At 42.5% G+C, this 18,603-nt stretch overlaps 1 protein-coding gene across 7 annotated transcripts in view; it reads right to left on the reverse strand.

Moving 5' to 3' along the window:
* PLCB1 (phospholipase C beta 1) overlaps nucleotides 1–18,603 on the reverse strand; it is a 670,267-nt gene that overhangs the window by 153,179 nt on the left and 498,485 nt on the right. For all 7 annotated transcript variants that reach the window (XR_008392621.1, XR_008392622.1, XM_053671063.1 and 4 more), the window contains exons 12-14: nucleotides 11,634–11,716; nucleotides 5,201–5,285; nucleotides 3,715–3,892 (exon numbers count right to left, since the gene is read on the reverse strand). Coding sequence is in view for 5 of the 7 variants with exons in the window: in XM_053671063.1 (XP_053527038.1) it covers nucleotides 3,715–3,892; nucleotides 5,201–5,285; nucleotides 11,634–11,716 (346 nt within the window). In the remaining 2 variants the exon portion in view is untranslated. The remainder of the gene's footprint in view (nucleotides 1–3,714; nucleotides 3,893–5,200; nucleotides 5,286–11,633; nucleotides 11,717–18,603) is intronic.

The following is an 18,603-nucleotide window of genomic DNA, read 5'->3' on the forward strand; positions in this document are numbered from 1 at the left end:
GGGCCGTTTTTCTCTCTGAAGATTGGGTGGATGACTCTGCTAGGTTAAATATTCTCACCAGCGCTCTGCCTATCAGCAAACAGAGGTGACCTCTGAAAATGATCCTCCATTCACTTCACCCAGAAAACCCCACAAAATCATGCGAATCAAGAGGTTCAAATCTTCGTGTTCACTTCAAGAACACTTGTGAAACTGACCAGCCATCAAGAGTATGCACAGAAAAGCCACTATTTGAAGAATGTCACTTTACAGAAGCAGTGTGTGCCATCCTGTTCCGTCATTACAAGGATGGAGTTGGTAGATGTGCCAAGGACAGTGGGACCTCCCACTGGTGGATGCAGGGCCGGTGGGCCGAAACACAGTGCTGAATTATTGCTGCACATGTTTAAAAAGGAAGACAACAGTGCTGAACTGAAGGGTGTAGAGTTAGCCTCTCTGATCATTGAGCACATCCAGGTGAGCAAAGCTCCCAAGATGCAGTTCAGAATTTACAGAGCTCCTGGGCAGATTACGAGGTTCTAAATTGGTTCATTTGACCACTCCTGGGTTCACTCGGTGCAACAGCATGACGATCCAGTAGATGGCACCGTTGGCTCAACAATGAGGCAACGTGCCCGGGCACAGACCGGTTCGGGCCTTCTGAAAGTTGGCGGCCCTACTCAATCTACATCGACAGTGCCCCCAGCACTGTCTTGCAAGAAGTTGGGGACTGTTTTCATGTGCCCAATGAAGTTGAATCAATTACCAAATGGCAGCAGTGTGCAAAGTACTCATGAAATATCTTTAAAGGGAAGAGAATTTGGGCATCAACAAAGATTACTTATGGCTTGTTTATTAAAGACAGCCACATATGACCACTTTATGATGTGATACTGTGTTAGTTGTAAGGCAAATCCATTATATTTTAGATAGAAAAATGTGCTAAAGACATTCTTTTAGGAAGCTGACACATTTTTAAAACAATCAGATTTCTTGCCCCAAGTTCTTTTCCCAAGTAACTTTTTTTTTTTTTTTTGCTTTTTTAATTGGGATGGGATTCTTTTTGTCAAGTAATTTAAAGAGTTGTTTCAGACAGCCTTCTGCACAATGCTACACGGGACACAACATTACACATGTCATTCCTAATTCTCAACCAGGTCATTCTGTGGTTATGGGAGGGGGCCCATCCTTGTCTTCTGCTCTGTGAGCAGGGACCTGATTTCCCCATCATAAGTTTTTAGAGGGACTTTGGAGGAATCTCATTGAACCATGAAAAACAATCTTATTTTACCCTAGTTTTTTAAGGTACTTGTGCTGGCAAAGTGCCGGGACCTGGAAAAGGCACTCAGCCAATGGGGGCCGTGAGCAGTAGTAAACTAGCTTTGAAATAAGAACCATTTCACGGTTTTCAAATTACCTGAGTTCCCCAGTACCAAGAACATCTACAAACCAAGTGGTAATTGATCAGTGTTCTGTATTCAGGGGCCTACCTATGTATTAAAATGTCCAACATTTTCCACTGAAATTAAGATTGCTCAACAGACACTGCGGCTTGTTTTTAGGAAATCTACTGAATTACTAACAGATTGCTGCTCTTTCTCTGTATTAAGCAATAATGTTCAGTGCCTGTAAAAATCGTTATTTGTGTTTGCATCCGGTTAATCGGAGGCCGAGAGCAGGGAGTGGGAACGGCAGATGGTGAGCGGAGCCCTCCCCCCACGCAGAGGAAGACAGGGCTTATTTGCAAGCATTCAAGGATGGGGCTGTGCTAGGACATGGACGGCCGGTTAATGGTGTGCGTTCCAGAGGTTCAGAAAAACATTCTTACTGAGAATGAAAGTTATTTTTGAAAAAAAGAGAATTGTGTAACAGTTTGAAATACCCATTGAAGAACTACCAAAAAAAAAGTTTCAAGAAATTATATAATATCTATTGATAAGGATTTGAATTATATAATGTTTGTTGATAAAGATTTTTAAACTGACACTTAGCATGGAAAGATGGAAGAAAAAATAAATCAGAGTTTTGGCCAACTTTTTTCCCCTGATTTCCACAGAGTTTGTATTTTTTAAAATTATTTTTAAATCTTTAAATTGCCATATGATAGGTATACGGAGAAGTATAGATACCACATGCGTTCAGTACAATGAATTTTTACCAACTAAACCAGCCTTAGTAACCAGTACCCAGATCAAGAAACAAACTAAAACAGGCTCCAGCAGCCCCCGTGGGTCCCTCCCAGTTACTTCCTCACCAATGGTAGTAACCATTTCTTGACTTCTAATGACATAGGTTAGTGCTCGATTTTGTACTTCACATAAAAGGAATCATACAGTACTCTTAAGATCTGGCTTCCTTTGTTTAACATTATGTTTCTGAGATTTATTTATATTATTGTTTCCAGGTGTGGATCATAATCGCTGCGTATCACTCCATGATGTGAATGTACCATGATTTTTACTTCCTCGCTGATGAGCATTTGGTTGGCTTTCTGTTTGTGGCTACTCTGAATAAGTGCTGCTGTCTCTTGGTGAGAAGTTATGTGTATTTCTCTTGGGTATGTACCTAGGAACAGGGACAGAATTTCCTGGGGCACAGGGACCTCCCATGTTCAGCTTTTGTAGATACTGCCAAACAGTTTTCCAAAGTGACTGCTCCAAGCCAGCTAAACTTTTCACTGAAGAGCTTCCTCTTAGACTCAAGTCTCCTTCACGTGTCTACCCTCCAACCAGATCTTTACCCTGGAGTTTGCAGATTGCCTAGATTCTTCTGACTAAACTTGGAAAATCAATTTGACTAACTATCACAACTAATTCTGAGAAAGTGGGTGAGCACTTTGAAATCTTTTTTATGAACCACAAGAAATCTACATGAAATTAAATCTAAAAGGGAAATTATCAATGTTAAGCATTACCTAGTAGCTTTGATAGATAATTCAAATATCTTTACCATTTTACATTTTAATAGAGCTCTTTAAAATATGGATAAATTGAATTGCCCAGAACTCTTCAGCATAATTAGCGAGAATGCGGACATATTATGCCTAGTCCTATAATTAATGCCAAGGAGTCACTGCCATTCAGAAACTCAAAACCATGATGAGGCCACTCCAAAGATTACTTGGCTTCTGTCGTAGCCAGAATCATGGCCTCCCCCAAACGTCCATGTCCTGTGATTGTGTTCTGTGTCCTGTGAATACATGTCCTGTGAACACACAGCAAGAGAGACTGTGCTGGAGAGATTGAGTTAAGGTCTTTGAGATGGGGGCGGGGGATTATCCTGGATTACCCCATTGGGTCCAGTGTAAAGACATGAGTCATTAAAAACAGAGGACCTTCCTGACTGTGATCAGAGGCAGACGTGATGACAGAAAGGCCAGTGGGAAGTGACAGTGCTGGCTTTGAAGTCCAAGGAGTGGGACCACTGGCCCACGACCGTGGGTGGCCTCTGAAAGTGGAGAGAGCGTGGAACAGGATTTCCTAGAGTCCTCAGAGAGGAAGGCAGCCCCGCAGCCCCCGCTGTTAGCCCAGGGACACTACTCAGACTGTGTGGCCTGCACTGGGGGCCGAGGCATCGTGTAGTTTTATGCCACCAGGTTTGTAGCAGCGAAAGGAAGCCAATTCCGTTAGATCTGTTCCCAAACAGAAGTGTTAGAGCTGCTTCTAAGCTAATTCTAGAGCAGGGATCCTCAAACCCACGCACACTAAGAGAACAGAGAGCTCGCCAGCCCCTCACCGGCTCCAGGCGACGAGGGCTCGAACACGCTGGAAGAGTCGCTGTACGTGTTGGAAGCTTGTTCCGAGAGCTTCTTTTTGCCACTTCCTTCTGACGACTTGTGTGATTTCTTCTTATTTTTCACCAAAATTTTGTACATTAAATCCATAGGGCTTGGGAGAGGAACTCCGGATTCCAGCTAATGGGAAAAAAAGAAAGCACACTCTTTAAAAATACTTCCCCTTCCTCAGATTCTCTCCCCAACTCCGTGGAACAGCTCTGGGTACCAGGAGCTTCTAGGTTTCTCTTTACTACCAGTAATCTGAGTGTGTTCTGCACAGGGATGGCTCATAGCTCTTGGTTTTTTCGTGTAAAAGGTATTTTTTAATTACTGTACTCATTTTCCCATGGTGAATCCACATGAATAAGATCTTAGAAATATGCTAGTAGATTAGGTGTGCTAACACTAAGTTCCAAGAGTTTTTCCAATGACCATACACATCCAACCATTTTCATTCAGGACAGATAAGGAAGCCCTGACCTGGATTTTCAAAGGAGGGAAGCCAGCTAGAGGGTGGTGTCTGCCAGGAAGAGCTGGGAGGGGCAGGCAGGTGCTTCAAATCTACTCTTCAATGCATTTGAAAAACAGAAGCCCCATCCTGGCACTAGGCAGTTAAGCTGCCACCTCCGTGGCACCGGCAGGAGCGGACCAGGCAGCTTCAGAGTTTGTTGCAGCCTTGAGATTCAGCAACCCTTATTTTCGAACCATATTTCAAGGGTTTCAAGCTTACACTTCTAGTGGCAAGATCAATTTCCTGTGGGGGGGGTTATTAAGATATTGTATCAGAGAGTGTGTGTGCAAACCCTGAGGTGGGTTATTTTTAGAAAGTCTAGTGAGCTCCCATAAACTGGGGTCGTATTCCTTGCTCTCAATGAGTCTGCAGACTGGCAGGAAATCACGGAAGGGGAGACTTGGAGAAAGGGTGGAAGAGGGAAGAGTCTCCATGAGAATGTTCCTGCTGTTTCCCTCCCAGAGCAGGGTTGTTACCATGGCAACAGGAGGTTGAGATCTACTACACCAAGAGGCACATGCGAGGAAGTGAGCAGCCAACAGGGACAGGCCCGGATGTCACTGTGGCACCTGCAATGTCCCATTTTTCTGACCCATTTTTCTCAAAAGGGTGTGATGAGGTTCTCTGGCAGGGGATCAGAGCCCTGTGCCCTTCAGGCTGTCTCTGCGGGCCGAGCGTGACTGTGGGCATGGTGCAGTCCTGACTGGGTCACGTCTGGCAGTGTGGGCGCGGGAGGGGGACCGGGCAGAGTAGGAGAACAGGCATCTCCCATCCTCCCTGGCTCACATTGCTACTCTCCTCCCAGTCAAAGGGCCCGTTTTCAACTGCATCATCTTCCCAAGAAAGGCAGACATGAAAGGGATGTAGGTCTCCCCCCACCTCCAGTTGTACATACTGTGTGTGTTCCTTCAGGGGTAAACATCAAAAGTGCTTACGGGGTATTTTTCCAGTGGCTCCATGAGAAGGGCATCTCCGAAGATCAGTCGGCAGTACTCGGCCATCTTGGCCTGCTGCTTCGGGCTGGGGGGGCGAGAAGGGGAGGAGGAGGAGGAAAGCCAGGGGCTCATCAGAAAGGCTGGACTGGAAGGACTACTCTGTGCCATTAATGACAGGAAGAGGTAATGCCCTCATCCTATCCTTCAGGATTAGTTTTTGTCATGCAAAATCCCTTGCTGACTCTCCTGCCTTAGGAGACTTCGAATACCATTCTGGTGGATGGGAGTGTTATTCCTAAGGCTGATCTGCAGAGACACAGACGGAGGGGAAGGCAGGTCATTTGCTTGTCACTGGATTCTTGAATGTCCCAGAGTTAGGGACTCAGTCTGTTTTGCCTAATTTCCTGATTCTAAGTCAAATGCAAGACACTTAAGGGTGGAATTCATTCATGACTTCATGTGAATTCTTGGGTGAAATTTGTCCAACCAACAAAGAAAACCGTACTACAAAGGAGGTTGATAAGGAGGCGGGAGAGAGAAGGGGGGAAGAGAGGGAGGTCCACTGGTAGGTTTGTAAGGAGGGAGAAAAGGAGAGAGAGAGAGGGAGAGAAAGAGCAGGGGGAATATCTCAAAATGTAGAAGAAAAAGGGCAGACAGACAGAAGGTGTCCCCTTGGGAGCAAGTCCACAGATAAAAGCAGCAAACACCCAAAGGAAAGCTCTCTGCAGCTCTTCTGTGCATAACAGGGAAGCAAAGGTGGTGTCAGTCCGACCGAGCGCCTGCAGGCACTGGGTCTATGGGAAAAGGCCGGAGCTGCAGACTTTGCTGAGCTGAGCTGCAGGCTCTCACCCACTCTTCACCTATGAGATGGATGGGATAACTGTTCTCAGAAGGGGGCAGTGGGTGCTGAGAAGATGAAGTGAAGTGATGGGTGCAAATGCCTTTTAAACAATAAATGATCAGGGCAAAAGCACGATGATCCCGGCCAGACTAAGGGACTAGTGAGCCTGCTGACGGAAACAGCTGATCCGAGGAACATCCCCGTTCTTTCAAGACTCCTGCTTCCTTTGACCTTTTACAAAGCTGCACATTTTTTTCTCATTCTGTAGAATGTGAAATATCATTGTAAAGGTATCCAATTCCATCGGGATTTATGGACTGTGATTTTGATCTACAGACGGCCAAACTTCATTTCCAACAGCTGTCTCTAGGTGTTGCAACGTTAACACATTTTAGTGGAACTGGGACTGCAATAAGAATAAGTCGGCGCTCAAAAGCCTTCTTTATACAATTTGAATTGATTATAAATGTGATTATTTTTCTTCCCTCGCCCATGACTGTTAGGCCTGGACCATGAACTCTTCCTTCCTGGAAGAAGGGATGTTGTGGGGGCTCAAATCACATTGCAATGGCCCACAGGGAAGATTCCCAGAAATTGCAGATCCCTGTGTATAACATCCTCCCAACTTCTCAGCCTGCCCTTCTTGACCCATGTGAGATTTTACTGCATGGCTTATGAGAATACACTGTGAATACACTGAGAACGTACTGTGGCATCCCTCAACAGATTCAGAGAGAGAGAGAAACCTGCCATCAGAAAAGCGATCCTGGGAAACTCTGGGGCTGCCACTTGTCAGAAGCTGGGGAGCAAGAAGAGATGCAGCTGACCGTCAGGGTACCCTGGACATCCTCAGTTCAGACACTCTTGCTCCAGGGATAACTGGCCAAGGGGCTCAACCAAGCCAGCCAGCTCTGTAGCTGCAGGTAAAATAAGTCCATCTGTGCTGGCCCACATGCTCCAGGTAGCACAAAAGAGATTGTCCGGGGCCCTCCATTGCACTTTCACAGAATGAAGCTATCAAATATCACAGGGCTTTGCTATTCCAAGTGGGGTCCATAGACCAGCAGCATCAAGAGCACCAGGGGCTGGTTAGAGACGCAGATTCAAGGCCTTCAAGGCAGATTCTGAATCAGAATCTCTGCGGAAACGGGGCCCAGGGTATGTGTTTTAACAAGCCCTCTGGATAATTCTGATGCATGCTGAAGTTTGAAAACTACTGTGATAAAACAAGTCAACATGTGATGAAGTAGAAGATATTTTTCTTGAGTTTTGGAACTCGGGAGCCCCAAGTTCCTTTGATCAGAGACCTGGAGAGAAAAGGGTTTCAGCCTAATGCCCTGTTTTGGGGATTTCTTAGGGAACCATATTCTCACCAGTAGAGAGGGATGGTCTACGTGCCCCATTGCAGGTGACAGACTGACACCTCTGTCCTCTGTCAAGCAGTCCTCTAGGACAGAGAAGAAATTTTCTGGAGCAACATCTTACATTCGATTCCTCTAAAGAGTCACCTGAAGCTATTAATAGTGCAGGTGGCGGGCCTTAGTCCCCAGTCCCAATTCACTGAGTTGAGAGTAGAGGCCTGAAACCTGCATCTGTTACAAGTCTGCAGGTAATTCTGACACGGGTGGTTAATAGACTGTGGTGTTTAGAGCAGCATGCTAATACTTCATTCAAATCACTGGGAGGCTTAAGAAAATGATGATTTGAAGTCAGGGACTGGGGTGGAGCTGGAGAATCTGCATTTCTAACAAGCTCTCCATGACGAGTATGGTGCTTGTGCATGAAGGGACTGCACCTGTAGAGCAAGCGTCTGCATCTGACCTGGACTTTTAAAAAGCCGCCTCAAAATCAACAGAGATGGAGACATTAAGATGTAAGTGTCAAAGAAAGCAGTAAAGTGTGCTATTCGGTGACCAGGCAATTCATGGTCTTTGCAAGCACACATGCCCACCTGACAGGAAAATGAATCAGAGCAGACAGCACACTAAACGGGAAGAGTCAGTGGAAAGCATGCCAGCTTTAATTGTGGGTCAGAACTGCAGAAATAAAAGGCATTAAAACTGAAATTGCAATTAGCAAAGAAAAAAATCCCGAAGCATTTAGAGTGTCAAGAGTGGCTTCCATGGAGATAAAGTAAGAGAAAAATATTCACAAATACATTTTGAGCTCCAGACCATAGCAGAGATGTCTGGATGTCTCAAGTTCTGTAGTATTTTAATGAAGTGTAGGCACCTGGCAAAGTGGTCAGTTTTCTGACCTAGAAATGTGCCCAATTTCATGGGGTAAGTCCTCCACATTGAACTAAACCAACTTCCTTCTCTGTAGACGAGGAATCTTCACTGCATGGAAATTAAAAACCTTGTCCAAAATCTCATGTTGTCTGTGACTGAACCATGGTTAGAGGTTACTTTGCTACATTTCGGTGTAGAATTCATCTTATGCAAGTGCCAGTTCACAAACTTGGTGGAGCATCAGAATTATCTAGGACTTTTTGAAGTCTTATTTCTAGGAGTTTGAATTCAGGAGTAGGAGCAGGGCTCAGGAATCTGCATTTTATGGGGTTCTGGGTAGCAGATGAATATGGGTAACTTGCCAGCCACTAACGGCAGATTCCCCTTTGTTGTCCAAGAGTAGACGATTTCAGATATTTGGAGAGAAAACTACAAAACTCAGTGGGTTTTATTTTTTCCAGTGTGGCTCTGTTTTGGCTCCAGTGAGCTCGGACCAGAGATCTGAGCCTGGCATTCTGTATCTGCAGCACACAGAATAAAACAGTTCACAGAGATGGCAGATAGAGTTCAGACGTCTTTGGTGGGTGTGCTCCTGAGTTACCGTGTGGAGAAGGATTCTGAGGTTATGTCTAGGTTTAGTGGGACCTAGTGCTGCAGCTGGTGCAGCTGAATGATGTCTGTCACCCAGTTCAGCAATGAGGTGAGGTAGCCTACAGGTGGAGCACAGGGCTTCCCAGCACAGGGAAAGCTTATCAGTTTTTGGGGGTGTGTGAGAGTCCTCCCAGGAGAGAATTGTGGCTGAGCGATTTTGACACGTGCAGCTCAAGGACAATGGGACTATGAAGCAAACAACTTCCTCCCACAACAGAATTCATTATCTTCGTATTCCACTGCCTTTAGATGATCTCAATGGTCGGAGATAAATAGCACGGCATCCAGAGGCTGTTTTCCTGTTTTCTTTGGTATGTGTGAATTATTAATGAACTTTTAATTGCTAAATATCTCATTTTTAAGCCAGAAAGAACAGAATTATGGCACTATTGTTTTTGCTTTTGTGTACAATGTAGGCTTAGTTTTCATGCTCAGTTTTGTCTCTCCATATGACTGGTGCTAAAAGACTGCAAAAAATATTCTGTTGTTAAGGGCACAACCATGTGAACATTTACAGCAAGTGGCCTTGTGGATGCTGTGGTGGTCTTCAGTTGATGTTTTAAGGCTCAGGTATGGGGGTTGGTAGTAGTCAAATGCATAATTTTTTATTTTATTTTAAAAATTTTTAATGTATTTATCTTTAGAAGGGAAGGGAAAGAAAGAGGGAGAGAAATATCAATGTATGGTTGGTTCTCATGCGTGCCCTGCTGGGAACTGGCCCCTGCTGGGAACTGGCCTGCAACCCAGGCATGTGCCTTGACTGGGAATTGGACCTTTTGGTTCGCAGGCCCGTGCTCAATCCACTGAGCTACACCAGCCAGGGTTGTCCAATGCATGATTTTTGAAGACAGACTGGTGGGATTTGAATCCCCCAGCTCTGTCACAATTTAGCTAAATGGCCTTAAGCAAGTTACTTACTCTCTTTGGGACTCAGTGTCATCACATGTCCAATATAGGTAATCATGATAATATTTATTCTTAGGAGCCCCTGGGCTTGTGGCGAGGGTTACATGAGCTTATGCTTAGAGTGCTGCTCGGGACATAATAAATACTGGCGGTGTTAGGTTTGTGCTAGTGTTGGTTATTGATACCTCTGGCTACCTTATGAGAGACCTTGATGTAGCAGGTGTGACAATCAAGAATACAGTTATAAATTTTGTAAATAGCTTCTCATTTTTTCTAATTTACATAGAAACAGTTCTTGATACAAATAAATGTGCTACATTTGAGGCTATGGGAGCTCTATCTCCAAAAAAGGAAATAATGCATCAAGTGTGGGAGCTGTTGTGCCCAGAAGAAAAATGCTGAAGCATTGTTCCAGCCTAGTTACACATGAATGGGCAGAGGCGAGAAAATGCTTCAGGAAAGGCAGCTGTAAATCAGAGCTGTGCAGCAAGTGAGGTACTGAACGCAGACCCTCAATTCACGCTGCTCCCTTCAGTTAGACGAGAAATAGCAATAAAATGGGATGACTTCTTTTCTCTTCAGTCAAACCTTAGAAGTGTTAGAAAAGACTATGTACCAAATTTTACATCATTCATTGGATGACTCTTTCCTAATGAAATAGAATAACGAGCCAGCAAATGTAATAAAGATTTCAGGAGGGCAAACTAGAAATACAGACAATTATAAAATCAGTTACTTCAAAATAAGGTATCTTGCCACATGTACATTAACCACTGATCACCTGTAACTACTTAGAAATTATGCAACCTGAAATCCGGTCACGACCAAGCTTCTTTAAGATTTACTGAAGTGAAGCATGTATGTATGAAAATTAGTCGGGCAGATTAGTGAACTGGAAAAGACTTGAGGTGAGGAGGGAAACCTGAGCGCCAAATCAGGACAGGTGCTGCTGGCGTGCCGAGAAAACCAGCTTAGGTCACTGAAATGAAGGCGAGGACTGTTTCTGAGGGCTAGCTGAGCGATGGTGGTCACTATGGCATTTTCTTTGGACATCAATTCAAAGGGTGGGACTTTTAGTTTCCTGAATTTTGATTCAATATAGATTAGATTTTTTGTTTTCATTTTGGAGCTCTTTAAATTAAATAAATATATGATAAACCCATGTAATATATGTGTCTTTCTTTGGTTCTTTGTCATAAAGCAAATATACTTGTAAAACAGTTAAGTCAGAACTACTGTACCTTTTCTTTGTGTAGCTCAGTGATAAGTGCAGGCTGTTTTGAAACAGGAGACTATCCGCCAATACTAACGAACAGGGGAACCAATGGGAAGAGGATGGAGGGAGCATTTACTGGTCTGAGTCCTGAATAAGTGCAAAGAGGCAGGATAGAACTTATAGCTGTCCCTCCACCAGCTCCAATGTGTGTGGAACTACCCATTGTAGTGTGATGACCCTGACCATAGGTTCGCATGCAACAGAAGGAGCCACTGGAGGAGGACTGTAAAAGTGGCCCCTGCATTAGAGACATGAGTTATGGAAGGAAGTGTGTCGTGCTGCATTGTAAAAAGTTGAAAAATCCTACTATGGCATGAAAGTAGATTCCAGAAGTCCACTGGATTATTTTAATGTGAATGAGATTTAAATGAATGAATTCCACCCCATACAGACGGAAATATGCTGCCTAATATGTACCATAAGCAAAGAACGCCACTAACAATGTCAAATAATCTTATATCAGATGAACAATTATTAAACATGCCCTATTTGGAAAAAGATTCCTTTTTGAGTGTGCTAAATACTTACGAATCCACATGATTCTCAAATGAAAGGAGGATCGGAAAAGGTGAAGTCTTAAATGCACACTCAGCGATTGCTTCTATCACTTCCTAAAAAGGAGAACACGTGTATTATTCCATATGCCAAAACTTTAATGTGTGTATTTTTTCTTTGGGCTCACACCCATCAACATGGTTATTGTTTTCATTTGTAAAATAGTATCAAATGGTCTAAAATGGCCAGAAGGGGTTGTGAAGGCTGCTAGACTGTAAATTTTCTGACTCTTGACCTAACAATATAAAAAAAAATACCAAAAAACTAAATTTTGGTAGAGGGGGAGCTGCAACTATGAAGGAGAATGGTTCTACTTGCCTATTACATCTGTTTTTAAAATATTTTATTTATTTACCTCTAGAGAGAGGGGAAAGGAGGGAGAAAGAGAGGGAAACATTCAATGTGACAAACATTCATGGGTTGCCTTTTGCACGCACCCTACTGGGGATGAGGTCAGAAACCCAGGCATGTGCCCTGACCAAGAACTGTACTGGTGACATTTAGCTTCGTGGGGCAACAGCCAACCAGCTGAGCCACGGCCAGGGGTCTATTTTGTTTTTATAATGAACACACTCTAATCATATCGTTAAAAATTTAGACTGGAGAAGGCAAACATTTTCATCCATAAACTTACCCTTTGAACCAAACCACTGTTGGCATTTGGCCATATTCCAGTTTGTTTTCCATGCATTTGTATAATTTAGTTTTAATTATAGTAAGTACTCTATTTGCATTTTTAACATTGTTATTGGGATATAATTCACCAATTTAAACTCTACAATTATATGGTTTTTTGGTATATTAGTAGTTGTACAATCATCACCCCTGTCTAAATTAGAACACTTTTATCACCCCCAAAAGAAATCATGTACCTGTTAGCAGTCATCCCCCACCCCCCCACTCCCACCCCAGACACCCAGGCCTAGGCAACTACTGTTCTACTTCTGTCTCCATAGATATGCTTATTCCGAAAATTTCACACAAATGGAATTATATATACGTGGTCTTTAAGTCTGGCATCTTTCACTGAGCATGGTTTCATTCATCCATGTTGTACCATCATCTATCAGTGCTTCATTCTCAACTTGTATTTTTCAAAATGTGTTTGTCATAAGCTTTAATATCCATATAAAATTCTAGGGAGTAGCAGTATCATCATGGATTTAACAATTACCCAGTTGTGAAATAGACATTTTAAAAGCTATCATTCAAATAATCCTATAAAAACATCTTCATTTTTTCTAATAGTTTGAATTATTTGGGGAATGAATTCTCAGAAGGGGAATTATTGAATCTAAGACTATGAATACATTTAAGTCTCCTGTGTTTCTCCAAATTACTTTCCATCTTCAATTGCCCAGAATAATGTATAGAGCACCAGACTTCAAGGCTTAGCCACCAGCTTTTGGCATTATTTTTTCAAAATATTCTTCTTACTGAACTGGTATTAAAGTGGGATCTCATTTACTTTTAATTACATCACTTGCAAAACTACTGTGATTTTACATACTCAAATGCTCTATTTTTCAGTTGCATTTATTCTTTTCATATTCTCCTTTCACTCAAGGATTTCTACCCTCATTCCTTATGCCTCAGTCTTCCACTATCTTTTCCACCTTTCTTTATATCCAAGCCAGAAAGCTATTTCCCTGGCCCCAGACTATAAATAAGGCTTTCTAATTTTGTGCTACATATGCCTATTTCCTCTAAGAAAGATGTGCATACATGAAGCAAAAGAATCGCTCTCACCATTTCTTAGAAGTGATTTCAGAGACTGTTTTACATGCATGGTCAGTTTCACTTTTTATGATAGTTGATGCTATCAAAAATAAGTGAACTATAGCAAGTTACACCAATATTTTAAATTCTTTATTTGATTTATTTAAACACAAGCCTGGGATTCAAACATACTTGGGTTTTAGTCCTACTTCTTAGTTTTCTAAGGTGTATCCTTGGGAAAAATCGCTTAACACCTCTGTGGCTTGGTTTACTGACCTCTAAAGTGGGGTGATAGCTTTCATTCAACAAGCCTGTAGTGAGAATGCATCAAGAGAAGGTAAAGAACCCAGCTTATGATGGGCACATAATCTCAAATCGACTAAGGTTGACATATTTTGCTGCTGCCTCCCTCTCTGCTCACCCTAAACCTACACTTTTAGGCTCTTACTGTTACAAACAAGAGGTATTGGGACAAGATGGAGGCATAGGTAGATACACTGTGCCTCCTCTCACAACCAAAAGAAGGACAACAACAAATTTTAAAAACAAAAAATAACCAGATCTGCCAGAAAATTGAACTGTATGGCAGTCCGACAACCAAGGTGTTACAGAAGAAACATTCATCTAGAGTGGTAGAAGGGGCAGAGATGGGAAGCCAGGTGAAGAGGACTCATGGCCAGGAGGCCCCCAGCAGACTGGGCAGGGCTGCAGCTCACAGAGTAGGCGGTCCCACATTTGCATGTAGATAAACTGGGAGAAGCAATTGGGAGCAAGACAGACCACAAAACCAGGGTTCCAGTGCAGAAAAATAAAACCTCAAAACCGCTGACTGAAGAAATCTGTGTTGGTTGAAGTGGCAGAAGGAACTCCCAACCTCATAGGAGAGTTCATTGGACAGACCCACAGGGTCCTAGAATGTACACAAAACCATCCGCTCGGGAATAAGCACCAGAAGGGCCCAATTTGTTTGTGGGTAGTGGGGGAAGTGACTGAAAACTGACAGAGAGCTGAGCAAGTAGCACTGTTCCCTCTCACACCCCTCTCCCATATACAATGCTACTAGACAGTGAAGTGGGTTGCCCCGCCCAGGTAAATACCTTTTACTATGTAATAAGCACTGAGACAAAACAAAAAAATGACCCAAATAAAAGAGCAGATCAAAGCTCCAGAAAAAAATGCAACTAAGTGATGAAGAGATAGCCAACCTATCAGATGCACAGTTCATAACACTGGTAATCACTATGCTCACAGAAATGATTGAGTATGGTAACAAAATAGAGGAAAAAGTGAAGGCTATGAAAATTGAAACAAAGGGAACCTATAGTGAAGGGAAGGAAACCAGGACTCAAATTAATGGTTTGGAGAAGAAGGAAGCAATAAACATTCAACCAAAACAGAATGAAGAAACAAGAATTAAACAAAATGAGGAGAAGCTTAAGAACCTGTGGACAACTTTAAATGTTCCAACCTCTGAATCATAGGGGTGACAGGAGGAGAAGAGGAAGAGCAACAAGTGAAAAACTTATTTGAAAAAATAATGAAGAAAAACTTCCCCAATCTGGCAAAGGAAATCCACTTCCAGGAAGTCCAGGAAGCTCAGAGAGTCCCAAGCAAGTTGGACCCAAGGAAGCACACAACCAAGGCACATCATAATTCCATTACCCAAGATTCAAGGTAAGGAGAGAATTTTAAAAGCACCAAGAGAAAAGGAGACAGTTACTTACAAAGTAGTTAACATCAGACTATCACCTGATTTCTCAAAAGAAACTTGCAGGCAAGAAGGGGCTGAAAAGAAGTATTCCAAGTCATGAAAGGCAAGGACCTACATCCAACATTACTCTATCCAGCAAAGATATTATTTATAATGGAAGGGCAGATACAGTGGTTCCCAGATAAGGTCAAGTTCAAGGAGTTCATAATCACCAAGCCCTTATTATATGAAACGTTAAAGGGACTTCTCTAAGAAAAAGGAACTTCTCATAAAAAATATGAACAGTAAAATGACAACAAACTCACAAATATGAACAACTGAACTTAAAAAAACAAAAATAAAATGAACTAAGCAAACAACTAGAATCACAGACATGGAGATCACATGGAGGGTTATCAGTGGGGAGGATAAGTGGGGAGAACAGAGGAAAAGGTAGATAGAATAAGAAGCATAAATGGTAGGTACAAAATAGACAGGGGGAGGTTAAGAATAGTATGGGAAGTGGAAAAGCCAAAGAACTTATATATATGACCCATGGACATGAACTAAGTTTGGGGAATGATGGTGGGGGTCAGGAAGGGAGGGTACAGTGAGGAGGGGAATAAAGAGGAGAAAAAAATAGGACAGCTGTAATAGCATAATCAATAACATTTATTTTTAAAAAAACAAGAGGTACCATTAAATGAGCATTTATTATGTTCCAGACACGTATCTCATGCTATAAACATATTGTAAGAAAAATAGCCACTGTTTTAAAGATTATAAAATGGAGGCTCAAGATATTCACCAATTAGTTCAAGTTCACAGAGAAGAGAATTCAAGAAACTCTAGAAAAGTTTGAGTCTAGAATTTATGCTCTTAACCTTTGCAGTATTTCTCCTCCAGCTAATGAGCTAAACCACCTAAGATCAGAGCCCACAGAAGAATTGAGAGCAGATATCATGAAGGAAATGCATGGTAAGTGCCAAGGGGGGGGAGTCAGATTTTCTTTATTTTTCAGGTTTGATCCTGTTGTATCAGCTACAGGTAAAACACATTAGAGCTGTTCTTGACTTCTGTTTCTCTCCCATCTTTTGATTCATTAGCAACCATGTCCAAAATATATTCAGAATATAGCCATATCTCAGCACCTCTACCACAGTCATCCAAAAATCTTTGCATTAACTACTGCAGTAGGTTTTATCATCATTCCCACATTCCACTTCCTCTTCCTACCACATCTGTTAATAACAGGCATGGCATGTGTGGGTTTTGGTCAGTGAAATATGCATGCAGGTGACATGTTCTGCTGCTGAGCAGTCTTCAAGGGCCACCATGTAGTTCTCTTTTCCCTTCAATGAGTCCTGTGATGTTACAGACTAGGGCTATTCTTTCTGTGCAAATTGAAGGCAACATCAATTAGAGCAACAGCCAACATCCAACCCAAGAGAGAAATAAAGCTTTGTGGTTTTAAGTCACTGAGAGTCTGAAGTTTCTTGTTATTGCAGCAAAACTCGCCAGAGGCTAACTAATAGAGCTTTTTAACTGCATTCCTGGCTTCCTTGTTTGCCCCCTATACTACATACCACAGCCAGAGTGATTACTCCTAAACATGAATCAGATGACTTCACCATGGAGTAAAATGTTTTCATTAGCCTTCCATGTAACACAGAGAAATCAAAATTCCTTATCAGATATGGCATGTGCTCTCCCTCTAAATTCATTTCCTTTTGCTATTCATCACTGTTTACCCTGATACAGATCACTGACCTTCTCTCCTTTTTCTTTGAATACACCAAGCAAGATTTCCTCTTTGCTCATCTCTCTCATTTCTTGTTTATCTTCGTTGCTTTTGTCAGGAATACTCTTATCTGAAAGCAAGGCTTACCTCCCTAAGGGGGTGGGGGGTGGTCTCTGCCCAAATGTCACATAATCCAAGTCTTTCTCCCATCACACTGCTGAAAATGACATACCTGCAGCCCCTCTTTCCCCTCAGTGCTTACTATGTTGCCTTAAAGGACATATCTCCATGTGCTATATTGTGTGTTTATATTGGTCTACTTCTCCCCACTAGAATGTAGGATTCTTGAAGATAAGCACTCAGTTTTCTCCTCTGCTATGACCTCAGGGCCTAAGAAGTATTGAGGTACATTCTAGATGCTCACTAAGTATTTTCAAATAAGTAAATGAATGCTTAACATTCTTAATAGAAGAAAAATATTTATCTACTTGTGCTACCATTTATTCCTCTATTGATGATTTCAGAGGTCAGCACACCTTTCACATAAAGGACCAGATCATAATATTTTAGATTTTGCTGTCCATAAGGTTTCTATGGAAAAAATTCAATTCTGTCTTCATAGCCCGAAAGCAGCCACAGATAATGAGTAAACACATGGAATGGCTATGTTCCAACAAAACTCAGTCTGCAGAAACAGGCAGCATGCTGAATGTGGCCTCAAGAACATAGTGTGTCAACCTCTGAACTAGTCTGATCATTGCCTTAAGTAAAGCTTAAAACTTGACTGTAACCAAAGATAAATGTAATTTTGCATTACATAAGCTCGAATCATGATTCCATATGCAATGGCATGGTTAACTTCAACACTGTCCTGGCTGAAATTTCCATTCAAGGTTGAGTCTTACATTAAAAAAAACCCTCAACAAACCAGCAAAATGGAACCAGAAACATGGAAATAAAGAACAAACTGACAGTAACCAGAGGGGGTGGAGGAGGATAACAGTAAAGAAAGGGAAGAGTCATCAAGGGACACGTATAAAGGGCCCGTGGACAAAGACAATGGTGGAGGGGGGTGAAGCGGGGGTTGAATGTGGGAGGTGGGGATGGGTAGGGTGGGGGAGAGTCATGGGGGAAAATGGGGACAAATGTAATTGAACAACAATAATTAAATAAATAAATAAAATATAGAAAAGTCCCCCCGAAAGTCTTTCAAACGCAACTATAAGTAAAAGGATAATTAGATTTTTATTCTTTTCCAATAATGACTGTTATCCTTGGCTGTTTGAGAACTGCTCCAGCTGCTTCTAATAGTGAAGCTTGATTGCAGACTCTCCCCAGTAAGAGTCAGGCCTGAAGACCAGTGAGAACCCTGCACTCTCTTCCTTAGGATGTGGTTGTTTTGCCAAGGGTCTTTTTCTTTATCTTTGGCCAATAAAGTGTGAGTGTTTTTCTGGGCCTGCTCTCAGCCTTGTAGGAAATCCATGCCTTTCTGTCTTCCTAGCTCCATGGGTCTGTTCTTTCCCCACAGTAAGATGCTGGTGTGGCCTGAACTGCAGCTAGGTCTGGGGTTCCTAGACCCTCCTACCTTGTGTCTCCTACTTCTCTCTTTCCCTGCCTCTGATGTTGTGCACTTCAAGTTCTATGCACTTGACCTAGGACTCATGTTTGCAATGGATCCTCCAAGCTATATCCTTATCAGCTCCCACGGGAGGTCTCTCTCAGCTCTCTCACCAAGGCAGGGCTGTTTAATTTGCTGCCTATTTTGGGTTTCGGACCTTTTCCTAAAGATGGGG

Source organism: Artibeus jamaicensis, unplaced genomic scaffold, assembly GCF_021234435.1.
Source record: "Artibeus jamaicensis isolate MK-2021 breed Jamaican fruit bat unplaced genomic scaffold, CSHL_Jam_final contig_685, whole genome shotgun sequence".
NCBI lineage: Eukaryota > Metazoa > Chordata > Mammalia > Chiroptera > Phyllostomidae > Artibeus > Artibeus jamaicensis.